Source organism: Diadema setosum, chromosome 1, assembly GCF_964275005.1.
Source record: "Diadema setosum chromosome 1, eeDiaSeto1, whole genome shotgun sequence".
NCBI classification, from domain to species: domain Eukaryota; kingdom Metazoa; phylum Echinodermata; class Echinoidea; order Diadematoida; family Diadematidae; genus Diadema; species Diadema setosum.
The window spans coordinates 50,810,869-50,832,887 of NC_092685.1; the positions used below are offsets into that span (position 1 = coordinate 50,810,869).

A 22,019-nucleotide genomic window follows, 5' to 3' on the forward strand; every position below is an offset into this window, starting at 1 on the left:
CGTCTGCACTCAAGCATTGCCGCACCTGGCGACACTCACGCCAGTAATCGCTCGCATTTCAGCATTCGCATGGGTCCGTACTCAGTCGCCACGTCTGCACTCAAGCATTGCCGCGCCGCCGCGCCTGGCGACACTCACGCCAGTAATCGCTCACATTTCAGCATTCGCATGGGTCATTTGACATCGCATTTAAATCCATGATTTTAGATATGATGCCTCGAACCGATTTTGCTCAAATTTCGTGAGTAACTAGGAAACTTGTGAAGCTTTATGGACATAAGCGAATTGCCGCAGTCCTTTCATTTTCGCGTTGCAATGCAAAAAAGCGTGGAGACTCCTTATAAGGGGTGCCCCGGGGGTTACTTATAAGGGGGACAGGGTTACTTATAAGGGGGACGGGTTACTTATAAGGAGGGGCTCCCCTTGTGAGTGGGTTTCCCGAACTGATCTGGTGCATACATTTTTTAAGAGTTCAAACTTCACCACATCTACATGGCCACAAGTCCACTTAAAATTTTACTTTTTTTCCCTATATTTTTCTTTGGATCAACATGGTGGTATTTGTTAATTTGTCTCTCGAGTGTTGAGTGTTTCAGTTTAATAGAAATGGGTGAAATGCAGTATCAGTCTTGCACTGACTGTGTGAGAGTTGATAGCCCTGAAGTACACGAATGGTAATATGATTGATCAAAGTCGTTGTGTATATACTGTAGTAGAAACAATATTAAAACCCTGAAACAACAATAATGAAAATTGATTTCATGATGAATGTGGCACACACACACACACACACACACACACACACACACACAAACAAACACAATTTCCACATTAGGGCATTCAGATTGTGAAATAGTCCACCACTCCATTCACTGCCATTCATTTCGTCATAGCCGATGACTGCTTCCAATTAACTTTGTACATAGTGAAGACGCACACACAGAACAAGAGGGACCGATATCACAATTTAGCCCACATTATTTTACTATAGAAAGTGTATGATGAAAATGAGGATTCTGAATTTCATGAAAATGTTAGGGGAAATGGAATTTGAGAATATTTTTTGTTTTATGTTATCACAGTTGGTTTTGAATATGATGTTCATGTTTATTTTATGTGACATTTACTAGATGGCAACCCATTCATATGACATCCTGTGTCATGAGGAATCTAGAGAAGCAAATTAGTGATACAGGCAATTCAAGTATCATTGTCTTTTTGCATTCTTTAATTATAATATCTCTTTATGTGTGTCTGTCTATTTGCAGATGTTAAAGAAGCTCTCAATGCAATGGCTGAAGGAGACTTTGGAAAGGTTCTCCATTCATCTATAGCCAGGCTTATTTTGGGATGGAAAAGTGCAGATGCCAGTGTTTCTCTTGCAGATCTAATAAAGGAAAGCATTTCTTCCTTTGTTAGCCAAGCTGGAAATCCAGAGGATGCCATCCTAAGGTTTGTTTGGACTGTATTCTTTTTTTCTTTTAATGGCTATGATGAAAAAAATAGGGATTACATTAAAAATATATAACAAGATGTTACAATTCATGATATAAACATGCGCTTGTTGTGATTAAAACCTTTTTTCAAGGAAGTGAGGTATATGGTCCTTTCAATTGATAGGATCGGAAGGAATGCCTAACAACTGCATTTACTTAAGATTCTAATTCAGATTATACATTGTGTATGAATGTCATCAAGTGTTTATTTTTGCTATCAGATTGGAATTATTGGAATTATGTGTGAGACACAAAGTTAACATCTCACACACACACCACACACACACACACACACACACACAAAATGTATTCAGTTTCATTCCAATTAATACTATACACAGAGCAAATTACCTCTTTATTTGGATTAAGTGGTCTTTGTTTTGTAGAAGCAATAATTGCTTTTATAGGTCAGCTCTTATTATTTACAATGTGCTTGCTTCAAATCATGTCAATGACATTGTTTTGTCATCTCATTTGTTGTTGTTTTGTCATCTCATTTGTTGTTGTTTTGTTTCTCTGCAGACAGCTACTGACATTGTGTGTCGGCATTGCAAGTCTTCAGTTGTTTGTACAAAACAACTGGACAGGTCCAATCTCAAAGCACAAGGCATCAGAGTTTCTTCCGCAATATTTTCAATCTACAGAAAAGGTATTTGATATACCAATATGATTCCTGGCAAAAGTGGTCAAGTAATTATACCCCCGCCAAACGAAGTTTGAAGGGGGTATATAGGAATCAGCGGACGGTCGGGCGGTCGGGCGGTCGGTCGGGCGGTCGGTCCGTTGCAAATCTTGCGTCGCGAACTACTTCCTCAGTTTTCAACCGATTCCCATAAAACTTGGCACAGATGTGTGCCTTGGGTTGTAGATGTGCAAGACGTATTTTTTGACAGTACCCAAAAGTACGTTGCCATGGTAACGGCATATTATGGGCAAAAATGGGTACAAATCTTGCGTCGCGAACTCCTCCCACAGTTTTTGATCAATTTTTATGAAATTAGGTACAGATGTTCATCAGAATATGTTAATGTGCAAGACACATATTTCCGCAGTGGCAAAAAGTGCGTTGCCATGGTAACGGCATGTTATTGGTAAAATATAGGGCAAAATGCTTCATGGCAAAACTGCTTCATCAGTGTTCTTCCAATTCTCATGGAATTCATATTGAATGTTTGTCTTAGGATATAGGTCAGCATGACACATTTCTTGACAGTGACAAAAAGTATGTTGCCATGGTAACAGCTCACATATTATGAGCCAAAATGATGGAAAATTTTGTGTTGCAAACTACTTCCTCAGTTTTTGCCCAATTTCCATGAAACTTGGTACAGATGTGTGCCTTTGGTTGTAGATGTGCAAGACGCATTTTTCGACAGTACCCAAAAGTACGTTGCCATGGTAACGGCATATTAATGGCAGAAGATCAAGGAAAGATCTTGCGGATTTAACTACTTCCTCAGTTTTTTGACCAAAGCTTATGAAATGTTGTTTGGCGGGGGTATAACCAGTCGCTGTAGCGACATTTCTAGTTTTGTATTTGATACTAGGGAAAAGGCAATGAACAAACTCAAAGAACACCTCACATAGTAATGGTAATAGTATTTTTTTCCCTGCAAATGTCACGTGTTCATTGCTGTGTAAATTACTTTTTGTCATTCACTTTCATGTTGATAGTGGAATCATGATAGTTGAATTAAACAAGCAAAGATGAAATGCTCACTTGTAACTGCCCTATGTTTACTACATGTACCTGGTCACTTAATTAAAACATCTCTCCTTGGAGTGTTGATATGTAACCAGGCTTTGATTAAATATGCATATATTTTTATGTCTTGCTTACTTTGAGCATGCCGATGGTGTGGATTTCTCTGTGACACAAATTTGCTTGAATTTTTATTCTACCTTTTCAGACTGTAGCATATCACAATTGTTAATTGTAATAGAAAACTGTAACTTATGAACCCTAAAATTGACATTCATCAAAGAAAACATTTGTAAATTGATGATGCAAAATATCAATGATAGTGGTACATCATACATACTGTATATCATATCGCAGAATCGAAATCTGTATTCATCGGTCTATCTATCTATCTATCTATTTATCTATCTCTCTACCTATCTACCTACATCTATCTAATCTATCTATCTATCTATCTATCTATCTATCTATCTATCTATATATCTATCAATCTATCTATCCATCTATCTATCTATCTACCTATATCTCGACCTATCTACCTACATCTATCTATCTATCTATCTATCTATCTATCTATCTATCTATCCATCTACCTATTCATCTATTTATCTATCTACCTACCTACATGTATCCATCTATCTATCTATCTATCTATCTATCTATCTATCTATCTATCTATCTATCTATCTATCTATCTATCTATCTATCTATCTACCTACCTACATGTATCTACCCATCTATCTTTCTATTATCTATCTATCTATCTATCTACCTACCTACATGTGTCTATCCATCTATCCATCTATCTATATCTATCTACCTATCTCTCTACCTATCTACCTACATCTATCTATCTATCTATCTATCTATCTATCTATCTATCTATCTATCTATCTATCTACCTATCTCTCTACCTATCTCTCTACCTATCTGCCTACATCTATCTATCTATCTATCTATCTATCTATCTATCTATCTATCTATCTATCTATCTATCTATATATCTATCTATCTTTCTTTCTTTCTTTCTATTCATCTCTGTGTTAGTCTAATTCACCCTATCTGTTAGTCTGTTTAACTCTGCACACACAAATGTATGTTTTTATCTTCCTTTCACACCTATTCTACAAATACAGGGGAAGGAAGTTTACGACATTGCCAAATCATCCCTCAGTCCTACCGATACAACAATATACCCTCTGGTGTGTATACCAGAGCTTCTCCTCACTGCAAAATGCATCCTGGCTTTACTTCATGCTAGTATGTGAGGAATAGTTCAGTTTGCTTCTTTAATCTCTAGGATAAATTTTTGGACAATTCATGTGAAATGATCAGTGTAATATGTCATTAACTCAAGATATAAACTGTGTTCACTCAAGTCCCTGTATATGATTGGACTTTGGCTGTATTGATCATCAGGCACATACAGATGTATCAACAATATTGCTTTAGCTGGAAACAATGGGCACAACAAATAGCACAACTATGTTGTAAGATCCCATGAATTTGACTTTATACTAAGATCGTGGTTTACATTAACTTTAAAATGCAATGTAAATGCAATTTAGCTTGTCATAGAGCTTAATATTTAAACAATTTGCAGTTATTTATTAAGATTAAATAGCACCCACTCTAAATCATGAGATGCTAGCTCCTGCAAACATTTGTTTGTTTGTTTTTTTTTTTTGGGGGGGGATATTTTGAAACATATCAAATTCCTGATTATGTTTTGGTCTTTAAAAAAAAAAAATCTGTCGGTAAAAGTTTCACCACACTTTTTGTAAGTCGTGGTGAAATGATATCATATGTACCAGCGTATATTATTATGATTGTTATTAAATGTTGTTGAATACTAATTGTTCAATGATTATTCTTCATTATTGGATAATCATTAAATTGTATGTTATGTAGAATAATTGTTTTTACATGAAATTAAACAGAATTGAACTGAATGTAATCAACATCCACATAGTAATGTATATGATATAATGTGTATGCATTATGGCATAAATTATATTGTATATATTATATTGTTTGTTCAGACGGCAGACTGGTGGAGGTTACGCTGTCTGTGGATTCAGCAGCAGCTCCTGGATGAGAGAAGTCCAGAGATCTATGCTGCCATCATGCCTCTCATTGAATTACGTAAGAACCAAAGTTTCCAACAGTCATAATGGTACTGATAATTGATAGTGATGATTTGTATCAGAGTGTTATTATCATTTCCTTATTGTTAGTAGTTGGACTATCAATATTTTATAATAATCATCTGTCATTGTGATGATGATGATGATGATGATGATGATGATGATGATGATGATGATGGTGGTGGTGGTGATGATAAGTATTAATATCGTCACAATACCATCATCATTATAGTTACTGTTGTCATCGTCATTGTTACCATTGTTCTTAGTATCATAGGTCTTCTAATGAAAACCTTGCACAGTTTTATACACATAAGGTTAATATGAATCCTGACTGTACAGTAATATGTTTTTTCAAGTCTTTTAAACTTGGTACTAATGATAGTCCCTTCTGATAAAAGAACAACAAAATTAACTTATGTTTGAGACATTGCTGATGCTTGAAAAGCATAAGAATAATGTAGTACATTGTATATCAGTTATGATATCATTTATTGGAGAACATGATGAGTTGATCATGGACACTTTTTTCCCCTGCATCTTCTCTCAGTCAAGGAAAATGAAATACTGATGTCATCAGAGGAGACCTCTGCCCTTCCCATCATGCTCCACCTAGAATGCTGTCACATCTTTGCCTACTATTATGAGTACAAACTGGCTACCGACAGCATCACTTCTGCACAAAAACTGAGTGGATTGGAAGTCGCTCTTTCAGGTAGGGAAGATTAGATATTTTTGTCACATTTGATACCCGAATTGACTCTAGACTCTATTCAGCCTGCTATAAAGAGTGCTTTTCAAAAGAGAATGAAAACCAAATGTATGTGGTTTGAGGGAATGCAGCAATATTGTTGTAAAGTTATGAATTTGTTAAGTTTGGGTGCAACCATCACTGGATAACAAGACTACAACATTTTGTGATATCACATACGGACAACAATGTAAGGGAAAGTGTACAGTCAAAACTGTCTACAGTGGCCACCCAAGGGAGACGAAAAAAGTGGCCACTATAGACAGGTGGCCGCTATAGACAGGGTCGTTAACATAGCTTTTCTCTTGTGGGTAATTGTGTTTAGTGGTTGCATTTGGCAGGTGGACACTATAGATAGTCGTTATTATAATAATAATTATTGTATTTGGATATAAACTCCAAATTTTATTGTCCAAGAATGGAAATTCTTTTTGCCCAATTGATCGTGGGCCCGGCAGCCACTGAGCAGCGCCAGATCGACGTTGCTCTAACCTTTTCAACTGTTGAACGGCAAACAAGGTAGCAGCAACTCCCATCTTTTAACGTCTTTTGGTATGACGCGGCCGGGGTTTGAACCCACGACCTCCCGATTGTGAGGGCAGCCGCTCTACTCACTGAGCCAACACACAGGTTTGACTGTATTTTCACCTTTCTATCACTATGAAAGAGCATCTACTTCTTTCAGAAAACAGAAGTCGTGATATTACCCAAGCATATGTCAGTAACAAGTCACAAGAATATGTATTTTTCATAAAGAATTCAATTTTATGGATTCTCTTATTTTCTATATCTAGTAGTCCATGTATGACATCACAAACTGTAGTAGTCTCCTCATCCAGTGATGGCAGCACTGAAACTTAAAAAATCCTAACTCTCTAACAGATTGTCTGATTTTCCTCAAACTTTGCTGATGTGTTTTGATGTTGATTGCATTAAGTCAATCCAAATTTGGGTTTCATTTTCTGTTGATATTAGCAGTTTGAGCTCAATCAATCTCTCACTCTGCCTTTTCTCTCTGTACAGTATGCACATCATTTACACTACTGTATTTTATGTTTTACATAGGAGCACAGCAAAGGTGATGTACCAGTATGTTACATTTTTTTCATATATGTTTCTTCTTAAAGCCACCAGAAGTTAAGAAAAGTGGAAAGGTGATCATTATCCTATGAAAAGTGTAGAGATTGATTGATGAAGATATGGATATCATTGTGCTATAACTTTTACTTGTTAAACATTCTTTTTCTCTTTATCCCAATTAAGATGTGCAGTTTCTTCATTTTGCGCCAAAATACAGTGATTTTCTCAGATTGCTTTTGTTTGTTTATTTGTTTGTTTCACTGTGCATGATTTTTACTCAAATTGTAATTTGCGTCTGTTGCAGGACCCCTTGGCAGAGCAGTTCTGCGTGAGCTGAAAGGGCTACCCTGCTAAAAGAAAGTGAATGAATAAATAAATAGATAAACAAATTATGTTGTTACTTCTGCATATATTAACAGCAGTACATATTACACTTGTACTTGGTACTGATTTGTGTCCTCTTGGAATGACAGGAGCCCTCGGGAAGAGGACTCGATTCCAGGAGGAGGACCGGGCCCAGCTGGTGCTGAGAGTGAGGAGGGAAGGAGAGGGAGGTGGAGACGGAGATGGGGAGCAGAAATCTGAAAAAATTTTGGACAATGTTCCAGAAGGCTTGCCAAAGGTATGGTGAGCAGCGGAAGATGAGCAGTAGCATCAATTTATCAATATGTTTGTCTTGATTTAGGGGGAAAAATGAAAAAAAAAAGAAAGAATATTTAGGAGTTTGAGAAATATTGTGACACATATAACTGTTATACAAGTTTCTTGGAATTACTAAAATATGCATTATGCTGTTCTAGTATTCATTCTCGTAGTAGCAAGTCTATCTTGAACGAAGAGCTGAATGTGTGACAGAGATCAAAATGATAACAGACTTTCATGATTTGAGTTCTTTTAATCCTCTTGCTGTATGTTTAAGCTTGCTGAATTGGAAAATAATCCATGTGAGTATAATCTGTTACAGTGAGAAAAAGTATAAGTAAAGATATTTCTCTTTGAATTAGGGTGGCTTTGATGTCTAATGTAGACCAGAATATTCATTCTCTTCCTCACTAACTGTTGGAACATCAGAATATTGTTGTTCTTAGAGTATCATAATCTCCTTTTGAAAATGAGAATGTTATAGATGATCATCTTCCCAAGTATTTAATATGCTATTCCTGATGTTATCTCTGTTTGGCAGAGTCTCAGTCTTGATGATGACACTGTGTTGGATGCCATCAACTTCCAAGATGAAGGGTCAGGTAGACTGCCTGGCCTGTCAGGCTTAGAACAAGCCGTCATCCTTGGAGTCTGGTGAGCCTCTTACTTGAGTGATCCTTGAAAAGTACCACAACCACCACCACCACCACCACCACCATCACCACCACCATCACCATCACCACCACAACCATCACCTACACCACCAACACCATCACCACCTACACCACCACCACCACCACCACCACCACCATTACCACCATTACCACCACCATTACCACCACCAACACCTACACCACCAACACCAACACCAACACCAACACCAATACCTACACCTACACCATCACCAATATCTACACCACCACCACCTACACCATCACCAACACCAACTATGATCTATGATAGACTACCACTTGAGGTTGTTTGCTGTGGGTTTCTTTGTGTGTGTGTGTGGGGGGGGGGGGATGGATGTCTGTATCATTGATTATCTGGTGCTTGATATGTCGGTTTTCTTGTTCTTGTATGGTCTGATAGAGGCATTGCAATATCCTTTGTTTGCCCATTTTCTTTTGACAGCTAGACACATACATCAGCAAAAACCACTGCCATTCACAATGACACAAGTACCTGTGGTCATGAGCTTGTATGTCAATGACATTTCATCCCCTTCCCCCCCCCCCCCCATCGACAATCTCTCAAGCACTGATCGTATGGTAGCACACATTAATAGAATCTTGTTTTGAAGTGACAGAAATTGTTATATTTCCTCTCCACAGTATGGAGCACAAGAGGTCGAGAGCAAAAGACTTGCTCCTCGCTGAAGAAGTGATTTCCTACCTTGTGGTAAGCATGATATATTTTGGTTATTCACTCAAACTTTGAGATACTGTATCAATTGTTACCAACTATTATTACAATGAGAAGGCAGATGGTGAAGCTGAAATGTGCTGCACTGTGATTTTGAGGTCTGTGTAATTTTGCTTATGTGCAATATTATAATGGTCCAAGTTTCCTCTGTCTGTGCTGTGTTTCATATTTCTTAAAGATGGCAAATGTTACCACTGAAGGAATGAATTTATGAAAGTTTTCTTGAAAGATCATTTGAAAGAGCAATTGATGTTATGCTTTACCACCATGAGCTTGTGTATTTGCTCTAATTGTGCTTAAATGTAATTATGAAAGCTCATTAATAAACAACTTAATGAAAGAATCAGTCAATCCTACAATTTCTGCTCACAGTAAAAATGATGATAGCCCAATACCTTATCTTTATTTTCATGCATGAATGAATTGTAATAACATCACGTTGCATATCAATCTATCCCTTAAAAGTGATGGAAATTGTCACAGTAGCAAATTTGATGTTATTCATTGACCTATTTCAAATTCTAGTGTACAAACATGTATCACAATGACAAACCAAGAAAATAATATGTGATATAAATTTGAAAGTAAGAAAAGATAAGTAGAATGTGCTTATGGAATGATAACAAGAGGAATGATATGAAAGATTGTGTAAACACTTATTGTTCAGCTTGCATCGATCGACAGTGGTATTTTTGACTTTTTGTTTGAAAGGCTCTGAGAATTGATTCAATTGCAAAAGAATTTGACATAACTGAAACATGGTTAGCAATTCAAAGATCATTCACAACTGCATGAGGGTTTGTCTGCTTGTATTATTTTTGATATTTTCTTCTTTCAAGAGATTTGAATTTTAATTGTAACTTTTCAACCAGGGCATACTGCAGCAGCCACAGGACTGGTCAGTCCAGACCCTTGCCCTGAGGGTCCGCTGTCAGACGGAGAAGAGCAAGTCAAGGAAAAGGGAGAGAGCCATGATGCAGATGCAAGTAGGAGAAACTTCCTCCCAGATTATGATTACTTTTTGTCCCACTATCCTAGCTCAAAATCTTGTAGCATTTCATCATAAGTTATCAGTAACATCGAGGAGAGATTTGTTGTTGTTGTTTTTTTAAGAAGTACACAAAGCTTGCTCACTTATTCAACTTGATTTTTAGATGCAACCATGTAAGCCCTTTCCCCTTTACATATTTCTGTTAGTTCAGTAACTTTCTTCGAGCAAGTATTTTGCTTTGTCTTTAATGATGATGTTCTTATCACAACTTTCATCATTCAACTGCATGGTTTGCTTGTCATGAAATGGCATCAACAGATATAACAGTCAAATGATCATTCAAGCATAAAAGTCTAGACAAGCTTCACAATCATCTATTTTGTGCCATCGATTACTGCACTGAAGGTCACAAAGCTAGCCAGACATCTGTGAACATATGTGAGATGGTCCAAAATGATAATCATAAACATCATGTGTGTACTATTTCATGAATCAAGACTTGGTAATAAAAGTCTGTTATTTGTGCAATTCGCATTGAAGAAGCACATCACAGGAAAAAGTGATTAGTATTAACCCTTTTAGAAGCAAAGTTGGCCATCAACTACCTAGGAGAAAATATATATTGTATTTGCTTTACTGGAGGCAATATCAAGGCATTTTGTTAATATATCCATGAATATCGGTGATCTTGCTAAATTAGTTAAAATCAAACACTGCAAAATTATGTGGCATGCACATTCGGTTTAACCCAAAGTACATTTTGTTGGTGTTGCATTTTATACTTTTTTTTTTCTTTTTTTTTTTTGCGTGTGTGTGTTCATCTCATACTTAATTTGCTTGTAGGTTCTGGTGGACCAAATTTCCTGTGCAGATTGTCCTGCCCAGGACAGGTTGAAGCTCTTCTACTGTGTCAACCTACCTCCAAAGTGGACCCTTGAGGTATGAGGAAATTGTCTGTCAGTGATACATGAATATTATGATTTATTAAACAGTTTATCAAATTCTGAATCTTTATGTTTTCCTGTTTTATGTTCAGAAGACCCTTACAACCCCTGATGGATATTTGGAAACCAGACAAAAACACTTCAGGCAAAGTTTCGTTTTGATTTGCAATCAATTTGATGAAGGCAATAACTGAGTACTGTGAGTTACAGTGTGAACAGGAACAGGTGCAAATTTGTCTTTGTTTAATGTTTTTCCTGTAGCAAAATCTATGAGTATTCATGTCATCTGGCTTGCTAACCAAATTTCATGTCTCCTTAAGAGTCCTCTTATCACATTGCAAAAGTATTCAGGTCATGACTTTTGTGTGAACCTACTTTGATTTGACAAGTTTTATGTCTCTGACAAATGAGCAAATAACTATTAACCTGTTGAGCATGAGTCCCAAGTATACTTGGGCAGGTGTCTATGGGAAATGCGTGTTGTAGCAAAATCAGTCCATCCTCAACAGGTTAAACACATTCTGCGTCTTCATTAAGTTAGGGAATATGCATAATGATATTTCATTTCATCCTGTTTCACAACTGGACTGGTAGAGTATACAAATAGTGAATGCTCACGAGTGCGATGGTACAAGATTTCGCACAAGTTGAAAGACAGAGGCACTCTATTCAACGAGGCAATGCCGAGTTGAATAGTGCGCCTCATCTTTCACCAAGTGCAAAATCTTGTTCCATTGCATGAGAAAAGACCATACACTATTTGTTTTATACAACACCTTGAACGTCAACAGATGTGGTCACACAGATTCCTGAATTTAGCACAGAAATGGTCACCATTTTCCGTGAAAGACGAATGAGTACAGTCCGCACAGTCGTAGTCACCATATACGTACGTACGCTAAACAAAGTTGTTTACAAAAATGAGTGACAAAAGTATGTGCTTGAAAGCGCGCTTGTAATTGTTGAGTGCGCGTGGAAAATGTTTGTTTATTGTGACATCAGAGCCGTGCGATGGAACAAAATTTGGGTGTCAATCGTGAGTTTAACACGGGAGTCAATGGAAATGGGTGACATCAGCCATGTGCTGTCCATTTTTGCCCAAACAAAATTGCATGGCTGATGGCCAGAGCGTGCAATGGAACTTTTAACTAAATGTCACGTGATGGGCAATCGACCAATCGGATAGCTACATTCTAATGAGGTGTTGTATAGTACTCAATATTTTTTACCTACAGGGTGAGCTAGCTGAGCTACTGATTAGCCTTGGCTGTGTCAGCGCTGCGTTAGAGATTTACGTCAGACTACAGCTGTGGGAAGATGTTGTGTCTTGCTACAGAAGCCTTGGAAAACCAGACAAGGTTTGCAATGTATTCATCTTTCTTATATTTTCCTTTTCTTTTGTGAGCTCTGAATGAATTTTTAAGTATCCTCTTCCTCTCTCAAGGTCTCCCAGTTTCCTCTGAATTTTGCATCAGCATTTGGCACAGGTTGTCAGATAGACTGGTGTCAAATTGTTCACTGCTTTGAGTGTGATTTCAACTTTTGTGATCTGTTTTGTCATACCTCAAATGTTGTTTGCCGAATGATAAAATACAATTGATATACAAGAAAATATGTCATGCATATATGACAAAAGATTGGTAAGATACAACGTCGAAAGAGAAGACAGTTTAACATGAGGGTCAGGTCTTTTGAATATTTCTAACTCGTTGTGTGAGTCTACTATTCATTTTTCTCACTTTCATTGTAGATGCAGCGAAAAACAGACATATTCCACAATCTGACATGAAGAAATGTGTTTGTTTTTATTTCAAACAGTAACTTACCAAGCTCAGACTGTGTGTTATACACACCAGCAGTTAGATAACAGTGTTCAATTTTGCAGTGTGATGTTAAGAGATGGGGTACGTGAGATTCTTTCAAACGAGGAGTGGTCGATGCAATGACAAAGTAGACCAAAAGCAAATGGTCGCATGCAGCATTCAATGTCCTTCATATTTTACTTCCATTTGCCTGAAATGATTAGTTTCATGTAGGTTCAAGGATTGATAGGAGTTTTTGACATCAAACTTAGAGGAAGTGAATTGTCTATTAAACTGTTATGCTTCCATATGTGACCCGCTACAACAAAAGGATCCTAAAGTTGCTGACGGCTGAGCCGAGAAAATCGAGTTTGAAGTCACCTCATCAAAATTGGTCAAAACAATCTGATTTCTGTTTTGGGCATAATTTTGTAGTCTAATGTTTTGTCTATCATCTGCCAAAATTTCAAAGCTAAATGATCAAAGGAAAGGCAAGAAATCAGCATTTTTTGGGGCCATGATTTTCTGACTTTCAATGTAACAGAAACGTGTCCGATGATTTGGATTAAGAGCCGCAGTTAGCCTCCGCCCCTAGCAACGAGTGAGTGATCTTATTGGTCAGTGCGTGGCATCCTGATTACTGATTGGTCGTGCGTAGACCACTGGCGCTAAGCTTCAATGAACATCGCGGAGGTCGCTAGGAGCATGCCTTCTATTGTCAAGCGGTGAACACTGTCTCGCCTCCCATTAATCATGATAGCGTCGGAAGGAAAACTTTGAAGGCGTTTTTGTTGAAACTGATTTCCTCAACCACTTGACATGCGCTAATAAAATCATTGATATCTCCGCAACCAAGTACTTTTATGAGTTGTGCTATATATGAAATTATAGTAGAAGAGTAAGGAAATATTGTCATGCCATTTTCAGAAAATTGTCCTCCCCCGACTTTAGGATCCTTTTGTTGTAGCAGGTCACATATGTAGTTGCTGCCTGGTAAAAAAGAATATCTGAAAAGCATCAACATTGTTCAACTCTGATTTTCGAACAGGCGATCCATGTTATTCAAGAGCAGCTGGCAGTGAAGGAAAGCGCCCTCATGTGGTGCCTCCTGGGAGACGTCACCCAGGAGAAGAAGTACTACGAGAAGGCCTGGGAGGTGTCGGGTCAGAGGTCAAACAGGGCACAGAGGTCACTGGGCATTAGATACCTCCACGACAAGGAGTACGAGAAGGCTATTGAGTGTCTGGAGCTCTCCTTGGAAAGAAACTTTCTGCAGGTGAATGATTCACTTTCTCAGTGGAAAGGGAAATCGTATCATGGGAGAAAATTATTTGAATCCATGCGAAGAGAAGAAAACAAGGAGGAAGCATTGAAAAAATTTGTTACTGAAAAGCAAAGATGATCAAGACTGTTAAAGTGCAGGCACTTAATGAGGCATGAAGTCTTTTTGGAACCCTGTCATTTTGAAGACCAGTCGTGAGGATACTTGGGCAGGTTTCAAAAGGAAATGTGGGTTCAAAGTAAAATCAGCTCATCCTCAGTGGGTTAAGGGTGGTTTCAGAATCATCAGGTTCTCTAGTACCAACTTTGTTGTGCTGCCCATCTGTTCAGCAAACACCAAGACCAAAAATGTGATGATTCTAGAGTTTATGCAAATGGAACAACATGCTCTTGATCAGTTCTTTATAAACATGCTCTTTATGTTTGAACAATGTCTCTGTGATATATCTTGAATAGACTCATGAAGAGATAATCTCTTCATAATATGATTGTAAAATGATTGATGTATTACCTTTGTAGAAAAGGAATGCAAATACTTTCGTTATTATATGTTGTTGTCATTGTTGTCATACATGGAAAGTTGTGCCTTATTTGTTTGTTTGTTTGTTTATAATGTCAGTATGGGGCTTGGTTCAGCCTGGGCTATGCTGCATTTCAGTGCGAAAGGTACGACACAGCGGCCAAGGCCTACCGTCGATGTGTTCTGTTGGAAGCAGATGTGAGTACCAATAAAATCTAGGGGTATGTTGATGGCAATGAGGATGACGATAATGAAGATGGTGGTGACGATGATGACGATGATGATGATGATAATGATGAAAATGATGATGATGATGAAGATGATGATGACAAATCGATGATGATGACAAATCGATGATGATGATGATGATGATGATGATGGTGATAATGATGGTAGTGGTGGTGCTGATGATGATGTTGGTGATGATGTTGATGGGATGGGAGAAGGAAATAAGATTGATTCTGTTAATCTCTGATGAAATTGTAAGTTGCATCTTTAGCTCAAGCAAACCATTCTGTTCATGTCTATCCTTACTTGTTCAGGTACAATGTATTGCCTTTTTTTCCTCCACAGAATTCCCAGTCATGGAATAATCTGGCAACAGCATATGTCAAACTGAATGAGAAGTAAGTTTCATACACACACTTTGTTTTCCAGAGTTTAAGGGGCAAGTTACCCCCATCCCCCTGTAAATGGCATACTTTCCTTAAAGGTCAGCTATGAAACATCAAGAACATAAGAATATCAGTAGAGAGGAAAAACTGTTTGTGGGCTCCTATCTATTCCAATCACCTATGGAGGCATTACATCTGTAGTATCCTTTCTTCGGGGCACTTGATAATGTTCTTTTTCATTCATCATAGTTGAATTTTATGTGTCACTCTTGCTTTGCTACAATATTATTTATGGTGCTTCTCAGCATCTGACAACGTATTTCGTCATCTCTCGACAGGGGAAAAGCCTTCAGAACACTGCAAGAGGCTCTCAAGTGTGACTATGAGAACTGGAAAATCTGGGACAACTTTCTTGGGGTAAGGATGGGAAGAAGAAAGAGTGCAACTATCCCGGAATGAGGGAAGTGCACAACATAAAAAAAAAAAAAAAAAAATGCTGATGCAAAACAAAAGCACACAAGCATCAATCAAAACTGTCAGTGTACACTGTAACATAGATGTGTCTTATGTGGGTAATGAATCAATGCTGATGTTCCTTTGCAGACACTTAACAGGTGGGTAGTGTGTCTACATCAATGCTGTCCTGGTCCAGGACAGATTACTTCACATCAGAAAGATTTTCGATAATCTAAACCCAATCTTTGTTGCCAGGAATACCAATATGTTTCTTTGTTTCACATGATACACATCAGGAATGTCAAAATATTACAATGTATTATAAATTGATGTATCTTTTCATTGGTTTTTCAAATTCTGCAGAGTTTACTGTACTTTCTCTTGCTTGTTTGACCACATCTACAAATCAGAGTCTGTATGATCTTAGATTATCTCAGGAAACATGTATGGATCAGTTTACACTCCACAGGAGATCGTTTGAATTCAGAGAATGTGTGATTAAATGATGATGACTGTTACCATGGTTACGCCACCAGGTGAGCATGGATGTTGGCGAGTTTGAGGAGGGCATTAGGGCTTACAGCCGGCTGCTGGACCTGAGGGAGAAACACGTGGATGAGGCGGTCCTTGGAGTCATGGTGCGCGTTGTGATGGAGGACGTTAAGGATAATACTGGGAGACCAGGTTAGTCATAAGACCTTAAAGGGGAAATCCATCCAAAAAATAAATACACTCTAATAGAAGGAAAAAAAAAATCCTACAGAACGTTTAAAAAATAACAAAAATCCAAATTACAGATAAAGAAGATATGACATTTTGAAATTTTTTTTTTTATAACATTTCTTGACCAGTCCGCATGAGGATGTAAATGAGTGAGTTGATGATGTCATGCCCTCACAATTTTTCATTTATGTTATATATGAAATTCTGAAAAATGTTATTCTTTAACTAATACTGGTAAAAAGCATATTCCCATGACAAAATGTATATCAGAGGTAACATTTGTTCTTATTTATTTTGGGTGGTTTTAAGGCAAGTTTTATATTTGTACAGCTCAAATATGAGATTTTTGTTATTTCTGTATATAAAATGAATAAGAAATTGTGAGAGCATGACATCATCAACTTACTGATTTTAATATTCATAATGACTGGTCTCGAGGTGTTTTCCGAAAAATTTTGAAATTTCAGAATGTCATAACTTCCTTATTTCATATCCCATTTTGATAATTTTTGCATTATTTTGCAGGGATTTTTTTTTTCCTCTTATGATGAAATTGAGAAAAATTTTAGAGTGGATTTCTTCAGCACTTCTTTAAAGATAGGAATCTTGTGTCAGACAAAAGAGGGCTCAGGAGGGTTAGAAATGATCTTGTGAACACTTGGTTGTACTGTTACATTTGAGTGTGTTGCAACTTGTAGTTTTACATCAAGTTACTGAAAGTGAAGAGGTTTGTTTGGGAGGGGGGGGGGTAATCTCAGAATTTATCTTGATGAAAAGATGCAGAGGCATTTTATAAAAAAAAATGATCATGCTGATCACGCCTGAAGTAAACAGATATTTTCTATGCTCTGGATGTCTTTTACCCTTTCATGTAACAGGAAGTGTATTAAAGCCGAAGCTGGTGGAGCTATTTGGGAGACTAACGTCACAGGTCACAAACAACTCGGTGGTCTGGAGTCTGTATGGGAGACTACTCGGGGGATGCCTGACAGACAATGCCATTGAGAATGATAAGGTGGGTAGCTTGTGTCCTTGTGACAGTGTTTTACTTTCCATGTGAGGTTTCGTTTGATGACGTGTCTGAAAGAGAGTGTATATGAATGTTTTTTCCTTGAAATGTCACCCTCTGCTCTGTTCAAATTGTGATGAAAAGAGTAAAGTAAAACAACCACAGAAGTTTTGTAATAATCGTACAAATGAGTGAAAGTTACAATAAATGTCATCTTTTTTTTAAAATAAACCAATCGGTGAGTTTTTAAGTGTGTTAGATAACTAGTATGCATATATTGTGAATTCAAAACTTCCATGAATATCCTATTCCATGTCCAGTTTTAACCTGTTGAGGATGGGCTGATTTTGCTACAACATGCATTTCCTGTAGACCCCTGCCCGAGTATACTCAGGACTCGTCCTTAATGACAGTTCTGTTTGATGTACGTTGTACTAGTCAATTTTGTAGAGTGAGCTTTAAAGTGGTGCATAAGTAAAATTTATTGTGAATGAATTTTTGCATAAGTCATGAAATCTTTAGGGATTTTCATTCAGTCTTGAAGTGAATGTTTGTATGTTTCTTCCAGGCCCTACAGTGTCTTGTGAGGTCACATCGCCTGGTCACTCAAGACCAGCGATGGCACTCAGAGGTCAGCAGTGTCCAAGAGGTTATCCAGGTGTCACAGACTCTAGCCGAGGGTCAGTGTTTCAGTCCCACTCATAACAGTTCGGGGTGGGGTTGATGATATGGGGATGGAAGTGACAATAGTTACGTTCAGACGGGAGCCCTTAACCTCGAGGTTAGGAAACTTCGAGGTTAGAGCTTGTAGTTAGGGACCGTGAAGACGCACTCGTAGTTAGCAAACCTCGAGGTTTACTCGATGTTTCGAGCCACGAGAAATCTTATGGTTAGCGCTCTAACCACGAGCCGCGGGGGGTCCCCACTCGTAGTTAAGCACAGTGTGGACACAAAAAACAACGAACTCGAAGTTTAGAGTGACCTCGCCGTGAACTCCAGCCCCCACAATTTCCCTCTGCTTCCGGGTCAACCTCCCAAGCGTACACCACAAATACACTACACGTGCGCCCGAGGTGAAAAACCTATGACGCACATCACAACAACATCATCTTTTCTTCCCATGCGCTTGATCTCTGAAACTGAACACGTCGAACTCGCTACTGTATTCTATATTCTTCTCCGACGCTAAAAAATTGTTTTCGACGAATATCTTCATAAAGGCATAAAGTCATCAGTGCAGTGCTATCTCTGCATACCATGACAGAGGAAGCTGGTGCCGCCGGTGGGAAAAAGAGTACCGGTAAGTGAGTCCAACAGGATTGGACTAAAGAAGAAATAGACGCCTTGTTAGCAGTGTGGGCTGAAACTTCCGGTTTTGTGGGTTTAACATTGAGTGGGACCCACTCGTAGTTACGTGGGGCAGAAGCTTAACCTCGAGGTTTCGTAACCTCGAGGTTAAGATTCGTCGTGTGGACACACGTCATAGTTAGAGAGCAAGAGCTAAACCTCAAGGTTTCCTAACCTCGAGGTTAGGGCTTGTCGTCTGCACGTAACTAGTGGGAGGTGCCCGGTGTGGAGGGGGGGGGGGGCAATGCATATACCAAGGAGGTATGACCACATGAAAAGTAGTGTAGTGGGGTATAATTTAGTCTCTTGTTCCTGATAGGTATTGCTCTGACAGACTGACTGACAGACTGACTGAAGGTATTGTGACACAGCTCCTGGTGTTTCATGACGTCAAACTCCCATTTGAGACGAGACCCCATTGGCAAATGAAGCTGATGGGGTGCTATACCCCCCTAATGAGTCCTCGTTTGAGAAGTGGGAGGATATGTATTTGCCCATTGCAAAATAACTTTCTACTCAGGCGTGGCAAACCTGGAGGCCAAGCCAGGGTTTAATGACTACAACAGCTGTCATATTACGTAAGAGCATGCATGCGTACACAGATCTACCACCTGCATGTATACCATGCCAAAACCAAAACAATCTCCTCCTCTCAAACTCTATGTTAAAACCAACCTAGTGTGGTGTGGAATTACACTTGCATTTACAGCCACATGCAGAATACTCCCCAAAGAAGTGGAGCTTTAGTGCATGGAATTTGTATATTCAAGCTGCTGGTTTGATTCCAATGACCAGGGTGATAATTATGTTGTCCTTTGCTTTGTGCACCACCATTTGGTTGAAAGGTGTTAATATTTAAAAACAAATAAATAAATGAGCAAACCAAAACAAAGCAAAACAAACAGAGGTAACATTACTTTCATAATTATTATTTTCATTTGCATTATGACAGCGTACCAACATTGCAGCAAAGAGAAACAAGCCACAGCCCAAGCCATCCAGTTACTCTCCTCTGCGAAGCTGATGTTAAAGTCTGTCATCTCAAAGATCAAGGTACAGTGGCTGGGGATAATGACCTGGTACACGCCTCTGTCTTTCAGATTCTTTCTCTAATCTTTCCTCGTTTTAACAAACTAAACATCTCTGTATTAGAATTGAGGATTTCATATCATAATTTTATCAGCTTATGTCCAGTTGCAGCCTATCTGTACAAAATATTTCAGTCTGAAATGTTTTTAAAATTGATATGAGAGCCACACTTTTGGTGACAGATCAAATATATTATTATGATCTATCTCTATGTCAATATGTATTAGAGATCTGCCACAATATTGCCAAGGATAAAGCCTTTACTTCTGAATCTGTCTTCACTTTCAAATTAAAACAAAAAGCTAAACAAATACAAACTTGTTCCTATTCTCTCTCTTCCTTTTCCCCTTTCACAGCAAGAGTACTATGACCCTGTGTCTCCACCCGAGAGCTGGAAGGACCTTAGCGATCCTGTGTCTGGATTGGAGACTAAGCTTCAAGAAGTGATGGATAGGATAGCTCAGCTGAAAGCAGGCTAGCATCCTCTTTAAAAAGACTCTCACCTGTATGATGATGATAATGGTATTATGAACTAAGGTCAGAGATGTTTAGGGCATGGAGAGAAAAATGGGTCCTTTATATTGTTTTCAGTCGAAGCCCAGCTAGGATCCTTCTGTATCTGTCCAAAATCATGTCAATAATAATGTCAAGTGACATTGCATGATCATGAACACAGACGAAGTTTATACTTCCGTGTCTGATATTTTTGTGTTTAATTTTTGGTATATACTTTTACGATTTGAGAATCTTGGTCTGTTCTAATCCACACCTCCCCATTTGCTGATACACTTACTCACTGATACACTTACTGACACTTAACTCTTTATGTGCCACGTTCGCACATCCAACTCAGTCGACGTTATGCCAACTTCGCATATTCTGCTCAAACGCACCAATCCGCTCAATCCGATCCATAAATCGTCAAATGCTGCGGTACAATGAAAACGTTTCTCGGGCTTCCGTTCCTCTCACATATAGCTTTCATTTCATGTAGTGATTGATTATCAAGAGGTGTTCCCTACTGGATTTGAGAGTAATTTCTAAGTTTCTGTCACTGCTTTGTGTGCAAAAGTCATGCCTTTGCAGTAATGTAGCTACTGGTCATGTGAAAGAAAAACAATCATAGATTTGTCATACAATAATACGTCAAAGCAAAGCTTGGCATTTTCTCTACAACTTTACTCACTATTTGTCCAGATCAACAGTAATCTATAGAAGTTACATAGACTTGAAAAACAGAATGTTTTCTCAAAGCATAAAACCATTAGTGTCTCAGAATAATGTGGCACAAGTGGGGTTTCCACCATGGCAAATGAGGAGTTTATTGATTACGAGACTTTTAAGAGAGGAAATTTTGTTTTCATTACATCACATGATAAATGGTATGAACCTTTATCAAACTTGATGCAAGAAGAGTACAAGTTGATGCATTTTTAAGTCACTTCCACAGATAACACCATCATAGGTAGGAGAGAAAAGTAGTAAGATTACCTTTTTCATGCTTTGTTTATGATAAAAAGATGGCATTTTATCACCTTTCAAAATTCAGCATCTGCCATTTACAAATGTAGATAGATTTGATGATGATGTGATGATGATGATGATGGTAATATTGATATTGACAGCAATGATTATATAATTAGGATGAAAATGATGTTGGATGAACACAGTGAAAAAAAAGGATAGTTTCAGATGTTTAGGAAGGAATTAGTATAACATATTTTGAAAATTATGGTGATTAGAATGATGATAATTCATTCATTTTGTGGCTTTAAAGTCATCTATTCATTGAGATAGATATCCATTCATCAGGTGTTAGCTAGAGTGCATACTAAGATACCTAGGGTTATCCATTTTATCCTATTAGTCTCTTGGGATTTTGTCCACCCCGTGTGGATTTTTATCAAATAAACTTGTAATTCTTCTTAGAATTGTGTGGTCTATAATATTTCATATAAGTGGTTTCTAATTATCTTGCAAAAAGTTAAAACCTGATCCCC

At 38.0% G+C, this 22,019-nt stretch overlaps 1 protein-coding gene across 1 annotated transcript; it reads left to right on the forward strand.

Moving 5' to 3' along the window:
- Positions 1-1,279: 1,279 nt before the first annotated feature.
- On the forward strand, positions 1,280-20,621 carry LOC140231935 (tetratricopeptide repeat protein 27-like). The gene is made up of 20 exons (XM_072312085.1): positions 1,280-1,452; positions 2,019-2,145; positions 4,335-4,465; positions 5,237-5,343; positions 5,896-6,060; positions 7,650-7,798; positions 8,360-8,472; positions 9,153-9,219; positions 10,116-10,229; positions 11,078-11,173; positions 12,414-12,536; positions 14,029-14,256; positions 14,881-14,979; positions 15,355-15,407; positions 15,734-15,812; positions 16,388-16,535; positions 17,453-17,589; positions 18,152-18,263; positions 19,883-19,983; positions 20,376-20,621. The coding sequence occupies exons 1-20, from the start codon at positions 1,292-1,294 to the stop codon at positions 20,496-20,498; spliced, it is 2,433 nt and encodes an 810-aa protein (XP_072168186.1). The 5' UTR covers positions 1,280-1,291; the 3' UTR covers positions 20,499-20,621.
- Positions 20,622-22,019: the final 1,398 nt, after the last annotated feature.